Here is a 25,050-nt window from a genome sequence, read left to right as displayed (position 1 = left end):
TGAGTAAGCCCATGCTGCTGAATGAAACTCATAAAAAGCCGTGTGCTCGCACAGAAACTGCAAGGTGAGCAGTGTAAAGGTAGTTTCTTTGAAGCACACAGGAAACCGTGCACATTGTTATTGTTTGCCTCTCCTTATAAACTCCGAACTGATGTTTCTGTGTTTCTCAGAAATGAGCGTGGAAAGAGATGTGATTCACACCAAAGTTTGTAGAATGTTTTATTATTTATTTTGAAATTGTGGTCACTCGTGATTCACCACACAGGATTTGTAAATGAGGTCAAATCCCCTCATTCAGACGAATGAATCTGTTTCAACCACAGAGGGTTCCTGCTGCAGATCAGTGCAGCAGGAACAGCGTTCACTGTCTCTTCATTTGAAAAGAAGAGACAGTGAACGCTGCCTAAGATTTGTATTCTTTTCAAAAACTGATATAAAAAGAGCTGCTGCTTTCGCTATGTAGACAAGTACAGAGAAAGAAAATGAACTTAACAAAACCTCGCTCAGGATATTTTTCTGAGCTACTTCACGGACACCTGTGTCTTTATATGTACACTAACAGGGGTAACGTTAACTGAAGTGCCGTGGTCCAGGATTCTGGACCCATTTGTTCTTCCTGCGGTCCCGGGGTGCTTTGGGTTTGGTGTTCATGGAGTCGCTGTGGGACTCTGAGCTCCTCCACTTCACCTGTAAGAGAACACAGCATCATGTGAGTGCAGGTATATAATGCACTACCATACCCACATGGTCATAATGTCATATCATTGAGGACGAAAGGGACATGTCTTCTGGATTTCATGGGTTTTTCTGGGGATTTGGGCACCTGACGTACCTTTCATAATTTCAAAGAAAAACGTTTTTGAATGAATAAGAAACACACATGAGTGCAAAAATATTAAAGCATTTGAATATATTGAACTAGATGTAAAGGAACAAGATCACAAAATGTACTATAAGTAAGCTTTAGTCTCTTCTTTTGTAGACAGTTAAAATATTTTACGAACAATATGTCTCTTTTCTGGTGTGCCTGTAGTTTAATTATCTAGTCTTTTCTCCAGCTCTAAAAAGCTCACAGAGGTTCTGGTTGTATTTTTAAATGCTCCCTTAGTTTCAAAGACATAAAAGTTGAACATTTGACATACACTATAGTCCAAAGGGTCATAAAAGGACAATGGCTGTTGCTCTGTAGTTTAAATACCGGTTTCCCTCCAAACTCATGTAGTGTTATGTGATCTTACCCAGAAGATGCCTGCAATGATAGTGGCAGTTACGCCGTAAATGCTAAGGACTACAAGCCCCAGAATCCAAATCCAGAGAAGTCCATCCATTTGACCTCCACCTGCTTTTGTGTTCAAACTGCATTGGTGTCCTGGAAGAAACATATTCAGGAAGTATTCAGTGACTATATGCACACAATTATAAATATTCCCCTGTTTCCTTCCAACCTTTAAGAGATATTTACCTTCTACTTGTACCAGGATAAACACAGTACTTGGCATTGTCTCAACGGGAGGGGGGTGAAGGACCATGCCCTCACATCTGTAGAGACCGAAGCTGCTGGCATTCACTCCCGTCAGCATGAAATTCACTGATTTATTTTTCTCTGTTTTCATGTAGTTCGACTTCTGCCTTGGTTTCCATGTGGTGTTTCCATCGCGGATAACATGTTGGTTGGAAATCAATTCTTCGTTCTTGAGGAGTTTAAAGGTCTTGCTGGTTCAGCTCCGGGCAAGGCACGGGAGCATTGCCTCCGAAAGGTACGCAGATCATTTTCAGCTCTTCTGCAGAGAAAAATGTTGATAATATACTCTGAAAATACGTGTCTTTCACACCAATGTGAAACCAACACCAAACAGCTTGCAAAGGAAACGTCCTTTCACAGCTAACACTCCTGCAAATATTGATAGGTCAATATAGAAACTGCCGCTGATGTTTCCCCACACAATGACGTGTGTGACATCTACAGCAGAAGGGAGGGATCATTCATCTTGCTTAAGAAGGTGATGTATTTAAAATACCTATTAGGTACAGAGGGTGAATTTCCTACCTGACGTCCTCACTTTCAGCTTCCTTGCGATGATGGCCCTCGCTTCATTCTCCAGCTGAGTTACCACGGTGACAAATTGGTTGCTGTCAATCAAGTTTACGTTGTCCAAAAGTAGTGAGCATCTCAGGTTGACAAAGGAGTCCCCAGACACGATGACCTTTACCTCCCTGTTGGCCCGTGTGTCAATCAGCTGTCCATACTCTCTGTATCTGTCTGAGATTCTCTTCACCTTCTTCTTCATTTCCTCCTCATTTCCTCCTCATCTTCTGTATCACTGTCATCAGACCAACACTCATCCTGAAGTAGAATGACATCAGCTTCTGTAAAGGCCTGTTCCAGATCTGTGTGAATGGTCACCTGTGAATGAATAGATGGCTTTGTTTTCCTTCTGATTAGGTTTAAAAATAGTCTCCAAAAAGAAGCATACTTGATATAGCAGAGGGAGTGCCAGGTTCTCCGTCTCCATCCTAAGCCACTGAAGTTGCTCCTCTTTCCCCTCCAGGTTTAAAAGGTGGAGGCTGATAGCAGAAGTGTTGGGGAACACCTCAGCAGAGAGCAGATTGGGGATCAGGAGGTGGCCGGTTGGGCTGAGAGCGCTGGAAATACCCAATCTGTCAGCTGACAATTAAAAAAAATATCAACATTTGTATTTTATTTTCAAACCAACCCACCTGCTGAGCCATATATGAAGGGGTTTAATAAGACTGACACGATGTTGCTCCTCTACGATTGAGTTCATCTTGGTTTCCAGATTCTCTGATGCAACACTCAGCATGATATCTGTAGGCATATCTGATGTGACGCTGTAATAGTCCTGCACAACAAGGGATGACAACAATAACATGTGGCAGACCTAAACCTATAATCCAAGCCATTTGTTATATTTCTCACAGTTTAAAGAACATATAAGGAAGTCATTCATGGGGACAGAAATGATGCAGCATAACAGGATTTACTTAATATGGCAGCCAGCCAGAAACTGTTGAACATGTTTTACTGATTTGCAGGAAATACAGTACTCAGAGAAATGTGCTTTTCCAGACACTGAAGAAAGCAAAATTCCATGACTTGTCGCTATCAGGGCTGTTAGGGAAAACATCAGGCAATATGTATTGTGAGATTATTACGTTTCTAAGAGAAATTGATACATTTAAAAATAATCTAGAGTTTTGGTTCTTTTCTTTTCTTTTTTTTTTTAGTCTCTATCTCTTGTCCACACTCCAGTCCAGTTGGTGGCGGTAATGCACCACCTCCAAGTTGGTTTGCCAACCACCAATAAACACCAAAGAAGAAGAAGAAGAAGAAGCACGGAGCAGCGCGCGAAAAAGAAAATCCAAAAACTGATTATTAATGATGTCACTATTGAAAATCAAGACCAGATAAATGAAGAAATTAGACTTTTTTATAGCAATTTATATAACTCAAAGTTTTCTAAAGAAAATTGTGATAACTTTTTTAGTAAAATTACAGAATTCAAAAAGACAATAGATTATTCTTTTAAACAGTATATGGACGATGGACTAAAAATTGAAGAATTAGATAGTGCATTACTGCAAATGTCTGGTGGCAAATCACCAAGGCTGGATGGTTTAACCATAGAGTTTTATAAATGTTTTTGGTCAGATGTGCGAGAAATGCTTTATAAGGCGTTCACAGATTGCATTTCAGCAGGAAACCTTTCGCCAACCATGAAACATGGCCTTATTACCTTAATTCCAAAACCAAATAAAAATAATCTTTTGTTGGATAATTGGAGACCTATTACCCTGTTATGTAATGATTACAAACTTTTAGCACATGTTTATGCTAACAGGTTAAACTCGGGTCTGAATCAACTAATAGATGAATGTCAATCAGCCTTTATAAAGGGCAGAAGTATTCATAACCATACCAGACTGATATTGGATATGCTTGATTACCAGGAGTTTATTGATACTGAAGGTCTCGTACTATTTCTGGATTTTTACAAGGCTTTTGATACTGTTGAACATTCCTTTTTAATGGAAACTCTGACATTTCTGGGTTTTGGTGAACATTTCTGCAACATAATTAGGATGCTCTACTCGGACATTTATAGTTCTGTATCTTTGAACCCTGGAATGAGCCCTAGGTTTAAGGTTTTACGTGGTATTCGACAGGGTTGCCCTATTTCCCCCAAATTATTTATTCTGACCACCCAAGTATTAACAACGCTTATTATAAAGAATCACAAAATATTAGGCATTACCCTCTTTGACAAAGAGTTCAAAATTAGTCAATTTGCGGATGACACATCCATTTTCCTAAAGAATAAATCCATGGTAAAGGAAACTCTTAACACAATTTCAATTTTTTCAAAAGCATCAGGGTTATCTCTTAATCTTTCAAAATGTGAATTACTCCCTATCCATTCATGTGATGATTCCACTATTTACTCTATTAGAGTGGTACCTGAGGTGAAATATTTGGGAATAACATTATCTAAAAATTATATCAGGAGAGAAGATCTTAATATTTGTAACCGTATCACAGATATGAAGAAATCTCTCAGTCAGAGATCTTACTATTTTTGGCAGAGTTCTTCTTACTAAAGCAGAAGGTATATCTAAACTTATTTATCCATGCCACTCATGTTTTGTCTCTTCGGCTAATATAAAAAAAGCCAACTCAATTATTTTCCAATTCTTGTGGAGAAATAAAACTCACTACATTAAAAAGTCACAGCTTGTTAAAGAATATGATAAAGGCGGAATTAAAGCTTTAGACTTTGAATCGATGATTGGAACAATTAAAATAAAATGGTTGAAAGCTTTTTTGTCCCAGCCAGAATCCATGTGGTTCCATATTCCAAAGGCCATATTTAAACGTCTAGGAGGGTTTGATTTTCTTTTAAAATGTGATTTTGAGGTTAATAAGATTCCGACCAAATTGTCAAATTTTCATAAGCAGATACTTCATTATTGGAAGATGATATTTACCCACAGTTTTTCTCCTCATGGATCTACTTTATGGAACAATAGAGTGATTATCATAAACAGAAAATCCTTGTTTAGGAGTGATTGGCATGAGAGGGGTATTTTGTTTGTTAGTGATTTACTAGATTGCAATGGTAAACTGCTAGATTTTTTGGCCTTTTCAACGAAATACAATATAACGTGTACTGCTAAAGATTATAACAAAATCTGTAAAGCAATTCCTGTACCACTTATTGGAATGATTCATAATACTTTACTGTACTCAAATGTTGTATCAGTTTTACCTAATTTGGAAATTATTGGCGATACTCTTAAGAATAACAAATCTATTAATGCTTCCCTGAAATCCCACATTTTTCACATTTTTAACAGAGGCTTATTTCCTCAAGTGACCGATTTAGACACTTTATCTGTAATGGAAAAAGCTCTATCTTATTTTATAAAATGGCCTATTTCCCCTAAAGCAAAAGAAACTCATTTTAAAATTGTTCATAAAATCTACCCGGTTTCTACTTTTTTAAATTCAAGATTTAAATTTGAAGAGGTATTATTTATGTTTTTTTTGTCTTATTGTGAATGAATGTCTTGAACTTATGTTGATAAGTTGATGATATCCTCACCGAGCTTTTGTATGTTTAAAAAAATGTTCAATAAAACATTTTTAATAAAAAAAATAAAATAAAAAAAAAAGAACGCGCGGTGCTGTTTCGTGCTTCTTCTTCTTCTTCTTCTTCTTGAAATTGACGTGCTTGATGTGAACGAGCATTTTGGGCATGGATGGGTAAAGTTGCGCATGCGCTATGAGCGCACATACGGGTACTTCTCAGGCATAACGGGTAATCTGTGACGTTTCGCTCTCTGAAAAGTTGGGCCATTTTATCATCATGCGCCAATGAGCAACTCTCATAGGAATGAATGAGGCCCCGCCTCCCACGCTGTATCCAGTTCTTATTATACATCCATGGTTTACTCTGGTGCTGCTGCTACAGTTGTGCACGCACGCAGGTGATGCCAACATCCGCTCAGAGAGAGAAAGACAGACAGAGAGAGATAATTTAGTGATTTCCACATTTATTTTTTCCCGTTTTGCATCATCAGTGTGTGTTCGCAGTGTGCATTGACCGTAATGTGCAGACTAGGCGGGGCTGGCTGACCCTCCTCTCTTATTTCGGACAAGTAGGAATAACACTGCTGCTGCTGTTTTCTGACATTAGAGACTATTTCCAGGCATGAATTCAGCCGAGCAGACGGTGACCTGGCTCATAACGCTGGGGGTCCTGGACTCTCCCAAGAAAAGCATCTCTGATCCGGAGGGTTTCCTGCAGACCTCCCTGCAGGATGGAGCGGTGCTGTGCAGGCTGCTGGAGAGACTGCGACCCGGGACGGTGGACAAAGTGAGTACATGCATTGAATAGACTGGGAAAAAACACATTATCCAGAAGCATGCATGTGGGTAGCACACGTAGAAATAATGAAAACAACATAAATGACTTAGAAATGTCAGCCTATATCTACAATATCTGTTTTTATTACTGCACATATTGTATTCCATTCTATTTCAATGTAAATACTGCTTTATTTTATTTTATTTTACTATATTTTTTCATGTTATTATAGTGTTCTTAAAATAGCTCTCTTTCTGTGTTTTTAAATGTTTGTTTTACTTGTATGTATGCACCACGACACCAAGTCAAATTCCTCGTACGTGTCAACTTACCTGGTGATAAACCCGTTTCTGATTCTGATTCATAATTAATGAATAAACACATTTAGAATGAACATCCTGCTAGGGGAAAACAGTAGCTGTAAAACAGTGTTATGATTATGAGTATTTACTGTCTGTAAATAAGCAATAAAACATCCCCAATATGTTTTAACATTTTGAAATCTGGTTTGTTGTGGAAAAAGAGAGGAGAAATGACATTAAATTGGTGTATCATTACTTATAACTCCAGCATGTGGCCCTACAGGCGACCTATTTTTTCTGTTTTCCAAATTGTTTAATATACCAATACACATTTTAAGGAAACAAAAACAAAAAAATAAGGATTGAATATGATATATACATCTTAGAGGATTCGGGTCCCTGCATAAACTAGGAACTAAAACATATTGTTGCAATACTTGAATACAACTACTTATTGAATCTAGGCTAATTATACTTACTAATTAGCCCTTATTTACTGTAGTAATAGTGCTATTTTACTGCAGGCCTACACACACACACGCACACACACACACACACACACACATACACACACACACACACACACACACACACACACACACACACACACACACACACTGACACACACACACACACACACACACACACACACACACACACACACACACACACACACACACACACACACACACACACACACACACACACACACACACACACACACACACACACAATGGACCATGAACCTGTCAACGTCATATCCTGCTTTGGTTTATCCAACTTCCCTGTTAGTTAAACAGAGTGAGGAGCTGCTTGTTTCAAAATAAAAGCATACAACGTTTTAGCTTCTCTAAGTCGCCACCTATACTATTTTCTTTGGCACTAATTTTGAGAGTATCACATTGTATTTCAATGTTTAAATATATATTAGTTGTTTTCTTAATTCAATTTGGCCAGATACACAACATTTTTAACACAGAAGGAACAATACATTCAATTAACATTTTAGTTTGAAAGTTGAAACCGGAAGTTCAGCTTACATTTAGCTACCTTGATTCTGGTGAGCATCAAGTGGCAAGTGCACTAGCAACGCCTGAAATAAGATTGTTTTAATTCAGAAGGAACCTTTAACACTTTAATTAAAGGTTTATTATTAATTTGTGGGAGTATTTAAAGCTAATTTAGTCACTTTTTGTGTGTAGTTTTTCCAGGAGCCGAGAGGAGACAGCGAGTGTCAGAAAAACATCAGCGAGTTTATTAAAGGCTGCGGAGCTTTCGGAGTGGAGGTGAGTAAACATGTCAATAATGTATTAATTAATGCACAATTACACAGTATTAAGCCTAGAAAACACACTGCATACGTACACAGTTATACAGCCTTTTAAAAGTTATGTATCCTGCTGTTTTTCAGTGTTTTGTTTCTATTTACGTTACTCTTGGTGACGTCAGGAGCAACAGGTGATTACCACCAACCTGGAAATGTGTCATTAATGAGTAAATATGGATGAGGAGGATTTATTTTTGGGATATTCCTCGAAAATAAACCAATTTATTCTAATAATGTGTCTCTGTGTAGTTAATTAGAATTTTAGATTAACATATTTGAGCCATTCAAAGTGCTACCACATTGATATAATGGTAAATACTAGAACAATAGAGAAACTGATGTAAGCCAGTGGAGTTTTCTGGTTCTTCCTTCGCACAAGTCACCGTTTATTTAGTGTTTATAAGTTGGAACTGATTGCTTAATTAGTGGTAGTAAATCATGTACTAATTCTTCACATTTAGATATGTTTTGTTCTAATGAATCACAACCTATACTGTAGTAGGATGTGTGCATGTGTCTTGATTTGGGATGTTCAGTTAAATTGTTTAACTTACTAAACTAGTTTCAGAATTAACCAGAAACGTTGCATCGATATTGGATGTTTTGTCAGGGAACTATCTTGAAATGTAGACTGCTCTATTCCTATTTTCCTAATTTTCCGTTATCATTGCTGTCATGAGAAATACGTTATTATTTCAAAACATTGCATCAGTACCCAACTCTTCACAAAGTAGTATGTACTATTGCATTATGCTCAACTTGCAGACAAACATGCTTCAAACGTGATTCCTCAAATAGGTTACTCAGAACTTGCTTTTTACAATTTAATAGTGCCATGATTTAGCTGATAAGTAGTCCAAAGCTAACATTTGGTAAACAAGGCCGACGTATTTATCAGAAAGTTGAAAATACTAATTTAATTGGTGTTTGGCTGCAGGCAAGTTTACCCCAAAATCAATCTGTATTGTAATCAGAGCTCAAAAGCATTATGGGGTGTGTGCATGTATCTGTGTGTTTGCACAACAGTGTTTCCAGCCAGGTTATATCCTGCCCCCACAGAGGGTTTGTGGACAGGGCTGGTGAGTTGTGTGGTGAAAAATGACACCACACACTATTGATGTCCGCCATGGAAAAAGCCATGTAATCATTATGGGAAAGCATGCAACACAGGAGTCCCGGCTGTGGATCGATAATAAGGTTTTGCTCCAGACTTGGGGAATGATTTGTATGTCCAGTCAGTAATAATCAGGGGTGGGAGAAGTACTCAGATGTTGTACTTGAGTAATAGTAGAAGTACCAGAGTGTAGGAATACTCTGGTACAGTAAAAGTCCTGCATTCAAAATGTTACTCAAGTGAAAGTAGAAAAGTATTATCATCAAAATATAGTTAAAGTAGCGACAGTAAAAGTAGTCATTGTGCAGATTGGTCCATTTCAGAATAATAAATATGATATGTTTTATAATGATTGATCATTAAAGTGTTCTCAACGCTGGTAAAGGTGCAGCTAGTTTGAATGGCTTTGTATACAGCAGGGTAGCTTGTGAATTTACTCCAGGTGGAACTAAAGTGTGATTGATTATATTTCACATCATTAATCCAAATCTGTAAATCAACTAAAGGGATTAAATGAATGTGGTGGAGTACAAGTACACCATTTCTCCTGAATTGTAGTGGAGTAGAAGTCAATGAATTTGGGGAGAGGAGGGTTGGTGACGTAATGCAACACGTCAGTGGATTTTCCAATCACGTTGATTAGAGGCATCCATGTTGCTGGACATTACCAGCAGCGTAGTAATTCTTCCAGACACTCACCGGACAGACAGAGGACGAACAGAGCGGGATTTCATAATGGACGACAAACGCCTCTGTGGTTGAGATCTGACTCTAATCAGATCATTAATCTGGCTTCTGCGGCTAATTAAACCTAATCGGGGGGGGGGGGGGGGGGGGGGGGGATATTGATTAATTTGTGCCATCTCTGCTGCATTAAATCAAGCGCTCCCTGTTTTCAGGTAAGTCAATCACAGGCGCTGCTAACCGCTGCATGATAGAGAGTATTTGTACTACAATCTGCAAGATAAACATGCCTGCAATTGGTGTTATTAATATAATTAATGTAGTGGCTTATTGTTGCTGCTTTACTGTTATTCATGGCATGTCAAATTGAAACTCTCATTTAATAAAAACGCTTAATTTTGATATAAAGTTGTATAAGGGTTTACTTTTTCCACAGAGACAGTTCTCTTTTAAAACAACCAAGTGCAGTTGAACTAATTTCTTTGTTAAGATCAACAGCTAATCCTGATAAATAATGTTTAATTACGAATGAATACTGCAGTGCATTGCACATTAAAATTCCTGTAAAGGATGAGATGTCCTCCGTCTTAATGAGCTGTCATTGCTCTCTGTCGCTGGCACTCTACATGTGTTTCTAAGCAGTCTTTATCATGCCCGTTAATACATAATATAACTGTAAAAGCTTCGGTAAAATACTAAATATGTGTATCAATGCAACCTTAGCACTGGGACATTCATACTGCAGTATAAAAAGCCTCATATTGTATTTGGCGCGATGCCGGCGGAGAGATGAAAGTGTGTTTGAGTCCATACTGCGCTGACTACTAATCAGCCTGTGTACATAAATCACACCGAGTGCATTCCTAAAAGCAGGACTCCATTAAAGCACTGTGTGGTTTCATTATTTGATGAAACAGACCCAATCTTAGTATTTTTCTCTCAGCATTAGCCATTTAATTTTCACTAGTATAGAGTTTTTTAATCATAATATTTCAGAGCTGACTCCCACTTTGCTCCACCTTCACGCCCTGAGAATGTAGAAGCCACTCAGTGTGTACTATACACAAGATTAGGGGGTTCAGAGGTATTCTGTGTGTGTGTGTGTGTGTGTGTGTGTGTGTGTGTGTGTGTGTGTGTGTGTGTGTGTGTGTGATGGGGAGATTACAAGGGGAAGCTCAGACTTTGAGTAATCCCGCTGCAGACTGCAGTTGGAGCAGAGACGTAAACCCCCCACTCAACACAGCATGTCTTCAGTTTCTACGCTGACGTTTGTTTTCATTATGCAACTCCTAATGAGAACTGATGCAAGAGAAATTAGGGTTTTGAAGAGGAGAAGAAATCCTCTTTACTTTATTACTATTTCCTATTGTAATTTGAATTCTTTATTTGTTTGTTCTCCTCTAGCCTTTTGAGGTAAATGACCTCCTGCAAGGACAGAACTTCACTAAAGTCCTAAACTGCTTGGTTGCCCTCAACAAAGCTACTGAAGGTGAGATCATTGGGTTTATCTGTATATTGTGTATTTGTTAAGGCACACGTTCCATGTAAAGGTGTTTTATAAGTTTAAATATGTATGCTAAGTATTATCTAAAGAAGACCTGCAGACAAGTGTGCGAAAAATCAGCTCAGGCCCTAAAAAAGGCAATTCATTTGGTAGAAAAAAAAAAAAAAAAAAAAATCACAAGGATTTCAGTAGGTCTTCGCTCCGACTCTGTCAAGCTCAGGCCCTAATGAATGTTTAGGTTCATTGTTCGTTTCATCCTCTGACCAGGGTTCATTATTAATGAAAGATATTCTAACAGATTAACTTGACCTCATATTGAACCTCTCTTGCAGATCTGAGTGTTTCCGAGGACAGCGAGTGTGTGCCGCTCTCGTCTCACCTGAGGATCAAGTCGTTCGACTCTCTGAACACGAGTCGCTCGTCCAAAGCGCTGCAGCCTCAGTACCGCAGCCTGGTGAGTTACCATGACATCGAGGAATGAAGAGAGATCATGAGATGTTGTTGTCGTCATCTGTTAGAAAAATATCACTCGTCACCGGCTTGAGCTTCAATCTCAGGATCCATGTATTTATGATCCTCTCAAGAATGGAAGTCACATACAGAGCATCAACTAGTTCCTGAACAGTGTCCTTCACATGCTGATATCCAAGAGAGGGAGTTACACAGTCACAAGATGGAGGAATAGAAAGCAGTATTCAATGTTTACTTCAGATTAGCTCCACGTCAGAAATGAGCATGCTTGTCATATGTCTATCTCCATAGAGGCTGAATCATCATGTTAATCACATAGCTATCACATGCCTCAAACAGTCCTGATGCTCTTCTAGGTAATCATACATCCTGTCATGTACACAGCTACAGTTGGGATACCTTTGTTATCATGTTACTCTCAGATTGGAAGAGGACCTTCAGTATTTTCCCAGCACAGATTCATTCAGCTCAGTCTTCATTCCTCTCCTCTCCCTCAGGACATGTCCGAGGGCAGTGGGTGTGGCCACTCGCTGTTCAAGGCGCGCTTTGCTTTCGAGCAGACCAATGAGGACGAGCTCTCCTTCTCCAAGGGCGACATCGTCACTGTGATCCGACAGGATGACGGGGGCTGGTGGGAAGGGTCCTGCAACGGCCAGTCCGGGTGGTTCCCCAGTAACTATGTGCGGGAGCTGAAGGGAGGCGGTGGGTGCAGCTCTCATTGTTTCACATGATGTGCATTTTTTACAGGGAGGTGGCTAGAAGCTGTTCTTACATATACGCCATTTGTTAACATATTTTTTTCCCGTACAGTATGTCCAACATTTATGACAACAAGTTGCAAATACATTAAAAAACCATTGACTTTGAGAGGAGGAAGCCCAGTGTTAAAATGCTGACTTATTTCTTAATTTAAGACTCATTACCACTCCACTATATTGCAGGTTTAATTACATTTGCAGTCAAATAATTATTTTAGTCAAACCTTCTAATATGACATTTAAATTTGAAACATTTTCTCAAAGCAGTACAAGAAATCAAACAAATTAACACACTTACTACAGTTCTGCCTTTACTGACAATACCTTACTACCTTTCCAATTGCTTTGTATTTTCTTAAATAAATAGAGCACTTTCTGCTGTGGTGATTTTCTTATTCAAGTCTCTTAAGAAAAATATTGAATTTACATTTCTGACTAAGCACTGTTGAGTTCATGAGGCTGTGAAACGCTGCGTCCTGTGCTTGTAAGAGACATCGTGGTGGTTTGATTGTGTTGCTTTTCTGAGGAGGGAAGGCAGGACTAGAGGAAGGAAGCGAGACAAAGACAGGAAGTGCCTGAGCTGCTGTATAGAAAGGAACTTCCTGACTTCAAGCAGAAAACAAGGGCCATGATTACAGCACACTGAATGCATATGTAGTAGAAAACATTTGTATATGTGAGAGAGTAAACTCATGATGGTTGTTTGTGAAGCAGACATTGTTTAATTGGAGGTCTGCACATGGCTTTTGTCTTGGTTTACTGACATAAATCATTATTATGAGACATAGACAAAGGAAGCTTTATTGCAGTCATTAGACCTTCCTTTGTTTCTGCTCCAAAACCAAGATCAGGCTAACAATCATAAGGAAAGCTAAGCAAAGAAACCTTTTTCTGGTCAATCAGATACGTCCAAAGAGTACATTATACCTCCTATTATCCAACAAACAATCGTTATTCATCTGGCTTTAAATTGCAATGCCTCCAGAGGACAATAGTGAACTGAAGGATATGACAGCATGGGCTATTATAGACCTTACAACGCTGGAAATAACCAGGATGTTGAAATTACGTTGACGTTTTCTCTCCTTCTTTCTCTCTTTATAGACAAGACATTAGAAAAGCCAAAGTCTGGGACACTGAAAAGCCCCCCCAAAGGTTTTGACACCACCATCATCAGTAAGACGTACTACAATGTGGTGAGCATCAAACTCTAATAAGTGTGTGTCTGCAAAAAAATATCCCTTTTCTTGGATAACATGTTCTCGCAGTCATGGGAAGAATAACACAATATTCCCGATCTAATTTCTACTAGAATAGTTTAAGGATGGGACTATAATTATGATAATATAAATTAGTCAGGATATATGTGGATTTCTGGGTAATGAGATAATTACCCAAACATTTTGATAAATATCTCCTATTTTAGCTTTCTCTCGCTCCCTGAATGAGCATATCTATCGGATAGTTCTTGCATGTGTGTCTGCTTTTATTAAATCAATTATTTTTCATCCGCACATTGTAATTAATGTCTGTGTCTGTCTGTATATGCATGATGTGTGGAGGCTGCATGTGAGGCTGCAGCGAAAGACGAAATGTAGGTTATTTCTTCCAGCCCACTGGTTTCTGGGACAGCCTTGCCTCAGGGTTGGCTCCTGCCTGTGAGTGTGTGTGTGTGTGTGTGTGTGTGTGTGTGTGTTGTGTGTGTGTGTGTGTGTGTGTGGTGTGTGTGGTGTGTGTGTGTGTGTGTGTGTGTGTGTGTGTGTGTGTGTGTGTGTGTGTGTGTGTGTGTGTGTGTGTGTGTGTGTGTGTGATGTGTGTGTGTGGTGGTGTGTGTGTGTGGTGTGTGTGTGTGTGTGTGTGGTGTGTGTGTGTGTGTGTGTGTGTGTGTGTGTGTGTGTGTGTGTGTGTGTGTGTGGTGTGTGTGGTGTGTGTGTGTGTGTGTGTGTTTTAATAATGCAACAAGCAGCGATAGGCTCTTTAGACAGTCCATCTGTGGTCATGGTACCCGAGCCTCTTCCTCACAGACACTGCCTGCAGTCAAAGCTGTTCCCAGACAGAAATTCAGCAAAAGAAGATATAAATAAAAACCTGTCTGTCTTTCTGCTAATGGACAGAACAGAAATGGGTATAATACACGCTTTAGGCCTTTTTATTTGAGTGCATTTGTGCAGCTAGCTGGTGTTCTCATTCCCAGAGACATCTTCTACACACACAAAAAAGGGATTTATATCGATTAATTTGACCTGCTTTATCATAATTGTATTACTTCCAGACCTCAGCAACATGCAACAATGAATTACCCGAACCCTCATTCCTCAGATGTTGGGATGTTGTGGAGAGATTGGCCATTTACCCCGAGAAGTCAGACCCATTAAAGGCTACTCAAGCCAGTGTAACATATCCCATAGGGTCTGATATCTCTCCATTAGCTTATTACAAAATACATCCCCTATTTACAAGTGGACAGCTTTTATTTTGCCCTAGCTGGAGATCTAGTGTTACATAATTGGAAGTTCCATTTAACACATTTTTATTGAAACAAGCTGCAAGAGATGAGTCTGATAACCTGTTTTAGTATCCAACTTGGCCTTAATACTCTAAAATATGAATATATTCAGCTGTAATGAAAACTAAAAAGGAATCATGTATTTTCAATGTAATGGGTTATTTTGTTGTCTGCAGTGGTCCATTTGCTCTTGTTGTACCAGAGTTGCAACGAGTCCTTTATCAACCAATTATTTTCTTAACTAATAATATTAATTGTCTGGTTTATTAGACGTTTGGAAGTAGTGAAAAATGACCTGCACAGATTTCCAAAAGTGCTTGAAGTCATATTTGCTGCACAAAAAACAAATGTTATATATTTGATAGATAGATATAGATAGATATTTGATAGATAGAATTACTAACAAAGAATTACTAACAAAGCACTCATATTGAGCACTCATATAGAGCGATAGAATTGCTAACAAAGCACTTATATACTAATCAAGGACTGGCTTATCTAAAGCCAGTTGAGTAGCGTTTTCTTCAAGTTTGTATCTTCTTGGTCGAATGCACTTATTGTAAGTCGCTTTTGGATAAAAGCGTCAGCTAAATGCAATGTAATGTAATGATGGGATTTCTATGGCCAAAAGCACACTGTATTGACATTTCATTTTGAAACTGCTATCATATATCTTTCCCTAACTTATTTTGTATATTACTTACTGTATTTAATGTAATATAATCTCTGTGTTTGGGTATCTGTGTCTCTGTCAGGTCCTCCAGAACATCCTGGAAGCAGAGACTGAATATTCGCGGGAGCTGCAGAGTCTCCTGGGTTCATACCTGCGATCCCTTCACACCACAGACAAGTACAGTTATTTTTACCCCTTGTTATTGTTTTATTCAACAGACTGAGATCTTAAAGGAAGCCGTACACACGCTAGCAACACTATTTTACTTCGTCAAATTAACCGTATATAAGAACAAGCACATACTGTATATTTTATGCATACTGGATGTTATATACAGCACCACATATGGCATCCTATTGTGTAAACATCACACTGCTTTGCACGTGAATAACTTTCCATATATATTGAAGCTTTGCAAACATAGTGAGTTATTTATACCAACCTTTTATTACAAATGTCAGAGATCGTCATGAATTGATGAGCCTGGGTTTCACTGTTTTTATACAATATTCTGTATATTAAATAATGAATGACTCATCTCTCCTCTCCTCTGCAGACTCAGCAGTCTTGACATCAGTCACATTCATGGGAATCTGGAGGAGATCTCCACCTTCCAGCAGATGTTGGTTCAGTCCTTAGAGGAGCATACCAAGTCAGTGCCCCCCATCTACTTTCTGATAAAGATGCTACTCAAACGAGTCAAAATATGATATCTGGCCAATAATTGTATTGTATTTATCTATCAGTTCCTATTGTTTAGTTTCAAGTATGTAAAACACTAGAATGCTGTTTTACTCAACACAATGCATCCTCCAGCTTCGTCACAACCTAGTATTGCTGTTATTAAAGTTACAGAGACATCTGGTGGTAGACTGAAGTAACAACGTGATTGTCTGAGCCCTTTCTGTCTAATGTATATATGATGTTTGCTCCATATTAAATTAAGTATAACACATATTTTGAATTACGAGTGTCAGCTAATACCTCATAATTATCATCTGTTCATCAGGGGAAGTTCTTATTCATTTGAACATGAAATGTGTGTGTTTAGACTCCCAGAGAACCAGCAGAGGATCGGGGGCTTCTTCCTGAACATGATGCCCCAGATGAAGATCATTTATGTGGCTTACTGCTCCAACCACCCGTCTGCTGTCAGTGTCCTCACTCAGCACAGGTACACTCAGAGATACACTGGGGGGTGCATGCATTTCTTCTTGTGTGTAGTATTTACTGTGGGCGGAAGTAGTGGAGTACAAATACTTCGTTGCTGTTCTTAAGTACATGTTTCTGGTATCAGTACTTTCTGACAACTTTTTACTTTGACTTCTCACATTTTGAACCCAAATACCTGTACTTTCTACTTCTTACATGTTGAACCCAAATACCTGTACTTTCTACTTCTTACATGTTGAACCCAAATACCTGTACTTTCTACTTCTTACATGTTGAACACAAATACCTGTACTTTCTACTTCTTACATGTTGAACCCAAATACCTGTACTTTCTACTTCTTACATGTTGAACTCAAATACCTGTACTTTCTACTTCTCACATGTTGAACACAAATACCTGTACTTTCTACTTCTTACATGTTGAACCCAAATACCTGTACTTTCTACTTCTTACATGTTGAACACAAATACCTGTACTTTCTACTTCTTACATGTTGAACCCAAATACCTGTACTTTCTACTTCTTACATGTTGAACCCAAATACCTGTACTTTCTACTTCTCACATTTTGAACCCAAATACCTGTACTTTCTACTTCTTACATGTTGAACACAAATACCTGTACTTTCTACTTCTTACATGTTGAACCCAAATACCTGTACTTTCTACTTCTTACATTTTGAACACAAATACCTGTACTTTCTACTTCTTACATGTTGAACCCAAATACCTGTACTTTCTACTTCTTACATGTTGAACTCAAATACCTGTACTTTCTACTTCTTACATTTTGAACCCAAATACCTGTACTTTCTACTTCTTACATGTTGAACACAAATACCTGTACTTTCTACTTCTTACATGTTGAACACAAATACCTGTACTTTCTACTTCTCACATGTTGAACTCAAATACCTGTACTTTCTACTTCTCACATTTCCCAAACAGGCTGGTTCCTTTAGTTTGAATGTGTGTTTGGTGGCGTGATCATTATTATTTAGAGTCATTGCGTGCCTATTGATTTGAACACGATCCGTGTATCCATCATTTCCTGGTCTTCTCTAAAGAAGAGGGACCAATGAAAACGTTGTCATGTTGCCGTTGTTCAGCATGGAAACATTCATTAGCTAACAATGACATTATTGTTCTATTAATATAAAGGGAGGTCAGGTACTCTTTAAAACAGCTGCTAGTTATGGGTACTTTTTACTTAAGTACATTTCAAAGCCCTCTTTACTTTGACTTGAGTAAAGAAGTTTAGTCAGTACTTCTACTTTCACCAGAGTATTTTTAAACACCAGTATCTGTACTTCTACTTGAGTAAAGGATGTGTGCACTTTTACCATCTCTGACTGTGTGTGTGTGTGTGTGTGTGTGTGTGTGTGTGTGTGTGTGTGTGTGTGTGTGTGTGTGTGTGTGTGTGTGTGTGTGTGTGTGTGTGTGGTGTGTGTGTGTGTGTGTGTGTGTGTGTGTGTGTGTGTGTGTGTGTGTGTGTGTGTGTGTGTGTGTGTGTGTGTGTGTGTGTGTGTGTGTGTGTGTGTGTGTGTGTGTGTGTGTGTGTGTGTATCTATCACAGTGAGGATCTGGGGGAATACATGGAGTCGAAAGGGGCGTCCTCTCCAGGGATCCTGACCCTGACCACTAACCTGAGTAAACCCTTCACCAGACTGGAGAGATACCCCACGCTGCTGAAAGAACTGGACCGACACATGGAGGTTAGCGATAAACCACTGATGTGTCTTTCATTCTTAAACAGATTTATATTAAACAACAAACAATGTTTCTTTGTTTCTTCCACAAGAACGTGCCTGCATTTTATGTCAATGCTTGATTTAGTAAATTAACTTTTCATTGTGTTTCTATGTTTTTCCCCCATTGTGTTAGGATCAACACCCTGACAGAGCTGATCTCATTACGGCGATAACTGACTTTAAAAACTTTGCGGTAAGATACAGACACACATACACATTATATACAGTTATAATTAGAAGGATCTAACTTGTGACTGATTAGTTTAGTTAGGATTGGATGTGCGTAGATGTCTTTACTTACACTTGCAATATGAATATTGTGTGTGTGTGTGTGTGTGTGTGTGTGTGTGTGTGTGTGTGTGTGTGTGTGTGTGTGTGTGTGTGTGTGTGTGGTGTGTGTGTGTGTGTGGTGTGTGTGTGTGTGTGTGTGTGTGTGTGTGTGTGTGTGTGTGTGTGTGTGTGTGTGTGTGTGTGTGTGTGTGTGTGTGTGTGTGTGTGTGTGTGTGTGTGTGTGTGTGTGTGTGTGTGTGTGTGTGTGTGTGTGTGTGTGTGTGTGTGTGTGTGTGTGTGTGTGTGTGTGTGTGTGTGTGTGTTTGTTCAGGCTCACTGCCAGAATGTGAGGAAGAAGAAAGACCTGGAGTTGCAGATTTTAACGGAGCCAATCAGAAACTGGGAGGGTGATGACATTCGTTCTCTGGGTCCGGTTCAACACATGTCGCAGTGCACCGTCCACACGCAGAACTGCCAGGTACTCACACTGACTTACTCACATAAACAGATGTCATGTGACCCTACCCTGACGTTGCATTTAGACCCATAATGAACACACACCACTGTTGAGTTCAAGTCACCGTGAAAACACAGTTCAAAGGTATTTTTGTTTTGCTTTCCAGGAGTCAAACGAACGCTACCTTGTCCTCTTTCCTCACACTCTGCTCGTGCTCTCCGCCAGCCTCAGGATGAGTGGATTCATCTTCCAGGTACGTAACGGCACATCTGATTTAACCTTAATGATGTCTAAAAGCATACACCATGTGGTTTGTGGTCCACTGTTTAACACATTGTGTGTTTCTATAGGGGAAGATGTCACTGTCAGGGATGCTCATCTCCAGAATAGAAGACGGAGAAAACCTGAAGAATGCTTTTGAAATCTCCGGTCAGCCCTTTCTCTCATTCTGCTCATGCACCTAAGACTTTAGACCAGTTCAATATTCAAGCAAAATACAGTCTTTTGAGACAAACGGGATAAGACAAGATCAGTCTAATTTGAGCGTGTTTTCACTTATGACCACTGCCTGTTAGTCTGTACATTTTAACATTTGTTTTTGTGTGTTATTATTGTTCAGGTGCTCAGGGTGATCGGATGCAGGTGGCGTGTAACACTCAGCGCGAACTTCAGGACTGGCTGGACCTCCTCACCAAACACACACACACTCCTGCCTCACACACTAACTCGCTCAAGCATCAGTCCGTCTGTCACACAGTGAGTCTACATTAACAGTATCTTTCTATTTCCTGTTTCACCACAGTTGTAAATTAACACCAACGTGCCATATGTTCCTATATTCTATAACCTCTCCATTTCGTCTCCCAGCTGCCCTCTCTTCCCGCCACTCCCTCCAGACACTCGGAGTCTCGTGGAGGAAGCGTCGGACACAACTACCACACCCTTCCCCATCCCCCTTCATTTGGGATGAACCTCAACAGCAGCCCGATGTGGGGGCCCCTGGAGCCGCCCAGTACCCCCAAACCCTGGAGCTTGAGCTGCCTCCGCCCTGCTCCTCCACTCCGACCCTCAGCTGCTCTCTGCTCCAAGGAGGTGCTGTACACTGGCGTATATACAAATGTGTTGTTAAAAGTCGGAATATTTATACATCTCTGGGTCCTTTTGTGTTACATTTGTCTGTGTTTTTGTTTGTAGGATATGAGTAAGAGTCCTAAGAACATGAAGAAGCTGCTCCCTAAGAGGAAGCCGGAGAGGAAACCTTCAGAGGAGGACTTCACTGTCAGAAAAAGTGAGTATGCAACGGAATAAATACTAAATTCTCACGATGGAAAAAAACATTTCTGGGTGCAACGTGATAGGCTCCACAGTTTACACTACTGCCGTCTACACAGGCTTTGTGTTACCTTAAAAGAATCCACAAAACATCCTTAATATATTCCTTCCAGTTGAGTTGTTACAGATACAGCTGTGTATGGAGTATTTAAGGAACATTAACACTGTCTTTTCTCCATTGTCTCACCTGTCCTTCTGTCTCTCAGGTACAGCAGCTCTAGAGGAGGACGCTCAGATCCTGAAGGTCATCGAAGCTTACTGCACCAGCGCCAAGACACGAGCCACTCTCAACTCCAGTGAGCGCACACACACACACACACACACACACACACACACACACACACACACACACCACACACACACACACACACACACACCACACACACACCACACACACACACACACACACACACACACACACACACACACACACACACACACACACACACACACACACACACACACACACACACACACACACCGCTATCTGTTTGATTGCTAACCACCGTTTGTTCTCTGCTGTCAGCTCTAACAATGTTTTCTCTCTCCTCTCTTCTTATGTCTTCCCTTCCTCTGATTACCTGACCTAATTACTTCCTCCATATGTTTGTTTTTTGTTTTTCTTTATTTCTGAAACTATTGTTTTTAAATCCTTCATCCCCAATAATCCGTTCTCCTTTAATGTATGGTTGCATTTGGTTTACCCCAAACCCTCTCCTTTATCCAATATGGTTTATCCTCCTCACCTTATCCCCCCAACATGACATTTGGTTTGTTCCAACCCCATCCTTCGCTGGTTACGTTATGGTACAGCCTGGCAAGGGACTGACCTCATGCACAACCATGTGCTCGTGGACACCAGCCTCACCGTCGCTGGTATCCCTGGCAACCCGCCTTGTTCTGACCAATCAGAGGACTCGGATTATGACAGTCTCTGGAACGCCCATAGTTACAGGACTGCCTCATTTTCTCGTAAGATATCGGTGTCGCAAAACCACTGACATGCTGGCAAACTACTATAGATCTTCCCCAACCTTTCACCTGCTGTGTGTTCGTGTCTTTGTGTTTGAACCTGTGTGCATCCTCAAGAGTATACAGTAGCTTCATCAAGCTAATATCCCATAGTAGAGTTTATGTGTTTGTGTATGTGTTTTAATAACTTACCCTGTCAATGTTCAATCAGGCTCGAGCAGGAAGGATGTACACATGTTGTTCCCGGAGGAAGAGAAGATTATAGTGGAGGAGACCAGGAGCAACGGACAAACTGTGGTGGAGGAGAGGTGAGAACTAGGGATGAAGCTGTGTTTTTATGCACAACATACTTACTGTTTGCTAATATAGATATGGTGGGCTTTCAAAGCATCCCCTTGAGGGACAAAGAACTGCTGCAGAATCAAAAAAGGCAAAACACAAATATGGAAAATAGTGGATACTGAAAACATAAATCTGATTACAACAGTACACACGTACCAGATATCAAATAAAACCTGTTGGCATTCATAGCATGTACGAGTGGCCAAGTGTCATAGAAGACATATTACATTCACACAATATATGAGAAAGCCACAGAGACACAAATATTGTTTTGAATATGTTAACGTAAAGCTGTTGTGTTCCTGCAGGAGTCTGGTGGACACGGTGTACAGCCTGAAAGACGAGGTCCAGGGACTCAAACAGGTGAGTCTGCAGCTTTTTTAAAACATGTATTACTATACTAACCCTCATTATTATCCATTTACTGTTCAATTGTCTCTTTTTATAAGGTTCAAACTAGGTCCAAGTATGCATAAAGGAAAATGCATCTCTCACTGCAGTAATACAAATAGACATAATTCAATTAAAGCATTGATCAAAGCAGAGGTAGCAGCAATGACAATGCACTGCAATAATCTATTTAACTGTGTGTTCATAAATAGATGCTAAAAGTTACTATTGATGCTAAAGAAATAGCCTTAAATATTTACTCATTTTCTGTCTCCCTCCTGCAGGACAACAAGAGGATGAAGAGGACGCTGGAGGAGGAGCAGCGAGCGAGGAAGGAGCTGGAGAAAGTCGTGCGGAGAGTCCTGAAGAGCATGGACGACCCGACCTGGGACGAGACGAACCTCTGATTCTAAAACGACCAAATGACCTTTCCTTAAAACCTGTTCCCTCTTCCTATGACCTTCACGGTGACCTTTGTACCAAACTGTGGACCAAGAGAGAAAAAGTCTGCCAGAAAAATCAGCAAAGCCATCCTCACTGACCGTAAAGCTGTGAAGCCAAATTAGCTGGTAGGCACGATGACATCACTTCCTGTCCCACTCTTTTTAAACAGCCTTTTTTGGAGCACTGACAAACAAACTTTTATTATCTACTTGTGTATTTATCTTTATTTCCTCTTGTGCTGATTTTATATTAAGTCGGACATTTCACCATACCCGGAACAGTATAATAACGCTACGTGGGTTTATTCATTTCACAGATTAAAACCACTCTCCTCATTTCATTGGCAGCGATTTCATTTCAATTTAAAAATGTTTTATGATATATGCTCTTGATTCTGACTAACTATAAAGCTGGTTAATTAATTAAACATCGTAGGGGGGTACTACATTTTACAATAAAACTACATTTACCAGCACCTGTAACTGACAGGATGAGATTAAGTTTTTTTATTGTTGTTAAAATTATGCTTTTTGCAACCGACTACTATTATATTTTAGGGATCCACTGCATTGCTTCAATGGATATGCACATTCCTGGTGTTTTTATTTTTAAGGAATATAATATTTTTTGTATTTTACTAAGTCTTTAAACCCAGCGACATGGACACAAACAGAGGATCTGTTATTCTGCTGTTCTTCCACTTCTTGGAATATGTTTTACGTGTAAAAGAAGTCAGGACTTTGGGTTTAAAATGTGTTCGAAACTTATGGACCTATTGTGGACGTCTATATAATGATGATCAGAAAGTAAACAGTGAAACAATCAAGTACTGCACTGAAGTAATTCTGAGGTATGTATTTGTGTAGGAAAAGAGAGCCTTGTTACATTTCATTTGTTAGACGCTTTTATCCAAAGCGACTTACATACATTCAGTACTGTGGACAATCCCCACAGGAGCAATTTGGGGTGAAGTGTCTCAGGGACACAACGACATGCTGACTGCATTGGGACTCGAACTTGCTACCCCCTGATTCGAAGTCCAGCACTCTACCACTTAGCCACAGCCGCCCTTGTAAGACAGAAACAATCAAAGTTAATTTTAAGTTTCTCTGTGAAACAAGCGGAGAGTCGGCTCGTTTCTCTCTCTGCTTCAAGACCGAAGTCCAAGCAATATAACACTGGAAAATGCTCTTGATTTGAATGATGTGAATATGAAACTGACTGTAGAATGATTTTTTATATTTGTGATTGTGTTTTTACTCTTATCGCCTGGTTTTGATTTGTAACACTACTTATTTTCTACTGGACCTTGTTGATCACGCTGTAACGTCAGGAGACCTGCCTTGTGGAGAAAAACATTTCCTTTGCTTTAAATATTTATAAGGCTTTAAATGTCACCTGGAAATGTTGATTAAATAAGAAACAACACGTATGCAAGCTATGTAATACAGTATGTCAATTATTAACTTATGTATTTAACTGAAAGTGACTGAAGTGTGTTTAAATGTGATGGTGATGAAGGATATAGCAGTAGTTACAATGAGAAGAATCACCCCCTGTCTATTTATTTTGCCCATTTGTCTGTGAATAAAATGTGGAATCAAATCCCTAAGAATCTTTTATAATGCCGGTCAATCATTGAGTTTATGTGAGTACGCAACTGGGTGAGTTTCATGTTGATTTCTATTTCAAATCTACACTTCGGTAGTACTGACCACACAATACATCTATATTCTGAAGGGTTTTACAGAAGGGTTTGTTCATATAATATAGCCTGAATTTATTTTTATCCCAACAAAATGAGACAACAGTTTTAAAACTAGTGCCTTTATGTTCTATAAATATCTGTTATATCCACACATTTAATAAGATATAGCCTTATTTGCATACATGAAGTTAATATTTCAGAAACTTGCAATACAGAAAACGTTTCTTTTAATGCCAGTAATACACTTTTAGTTTAATGGGGATATTTTGTTGGTTAAAATGTCATTTTAATTGCATTTTAAAACATTATTTGATAACAAATAAGGCATTAATTAGAAAATGAACACTTAAATACATAAAATAACTACATAAAAATCCACAAATCAGGAAAAGAGAAGAAATAAAAAGAGGAAAAACATTCATAACATTTATTAAATTAAATTATTTTTAATTTAAACGTGACTTTTTCTTTTGCCAGATTCTCTCA

The 25,050-nt window shown here is 39.2% G+C and overlaps 2 protein-coding genes and 1 pseudogene across 4 annotated transcripts; 1 reads left to right on the top strand and 2 right to left on the bottom strand.

The window, feature by feature from the left end:
- Positions 1-202: 202 nt before the first annotated feature.
- On the bottom strand, positions 203-1,641 carry LOC117499233 (T-cell-specific surface glycoprotein CD28-like). The gene is given in 4 exon segments (XM_034151610.1): positions 203-687; positions 1,239-1,369; positions 1,463-1,610; positions 1,612-1,641. Coding segments are annotated over 4 exon segments (426 nt in total). The 3' UTR covers positions 203-570.
- arhgef7b (Rho guanine nucleotide exchange factor (GEF) 7b) lies at positions 1,635-24,481 on the top strand. 3 transcript variants are annotated; one of them, XM_034151238.1, is made up of 22 exons: positions 1,635-1,757; positions 6,229-6,395; positions 7,891-7,974; positions 11,218-11,302; positions 11,650-11,771; positions 12,286-12,490; positions 13,651-13,742; positions 15,808-15,902; positions 16,282-16,377; positions 16,777-16,899; positions 18,475-18,613; positions 18,783-18,842; positions 19,251-19,397; positions 19,543-19,629; positions 19,727-19,805; positions 19,996-20,132; positions 20,244-20,468; positions 20,571-20,664; positions 20,915-21,004; positions 21,892-21,988; positions 22,331-22,385; positions 22,697-24,481. In XM_034151238.1, exons 2-22 carry the CDS (start codon positions 6,231-6,233, stop codon positions 22,817-22,819), a joined length of 2,400 nt encoding a protein of 799 aa, XP_034007129.1. In that variant the 5' UTR covers positions 1,635-1,757; positions 6,229-6,230; the 3' UTR covers positions 22,820-24,481. The 3 variants fall into 3 exon arrangements, with proteins under 3 accessions (XP_034007129.1, XP_034007128.1, XP_034007130.1); XM_034151237.1 differs by having other exon boundaries at positions 6,218-6,395; XM_034151239.1 differs by lacking the exon at positions 1,635-1,757 and adding an exon at positions 21,522-21,680 and having other exon boundaries at positions 5,994-6,395.
- Positions 1,827-2,925, bottom strand: LOC117499232 (annotated as a pseudogene).
- Positions 24,482-25,050: the final 569 nt, after the last annotated feature.

The sequence above is a fragment of the Trematomus bernacchii genome, unplaced genomic scaffold (genome assembly GCF_902827165.1).
Source record: "Trematomus bernacchii unplaced genomic scaffold, fTreBer1.1, whole genome shotgun sequence".
Lineage (NCBI taxonomy): Eukaryota > Metazoa > Chordata > Actinopteri > Perciformes > Nototheniidae > Trematomus > Trematomus bernacchii.
This window is presented reverse-complemented; position numbering and strand designations above follow the sequence as displayed.

Bases quoted from the DNA above. Each gene is read 5' to 3' on its own strand.
- arhgef7b (XM_034151239.1), top strand. From the start codon at position 6,231: ATGAATTCAGCCGAGCAGACGGTGACCTGGCTCATAACGCTGGGGGTC. The intron at 16,378-16,776 runs GTCAGTGCCCCC...GTGTGTGTTTAG, and splicing joins TCCTTAGAGGAGCATACCAA to ACTCCCAGAGAACCAGCAGA. The intron at 21,005-21,521 runs GTGAGCGCACAC...GTTATGGTACAG, and splicing joins ACGAGCCACTCTCAACTCCA to CCTGGCAAGGGACTGACCTC.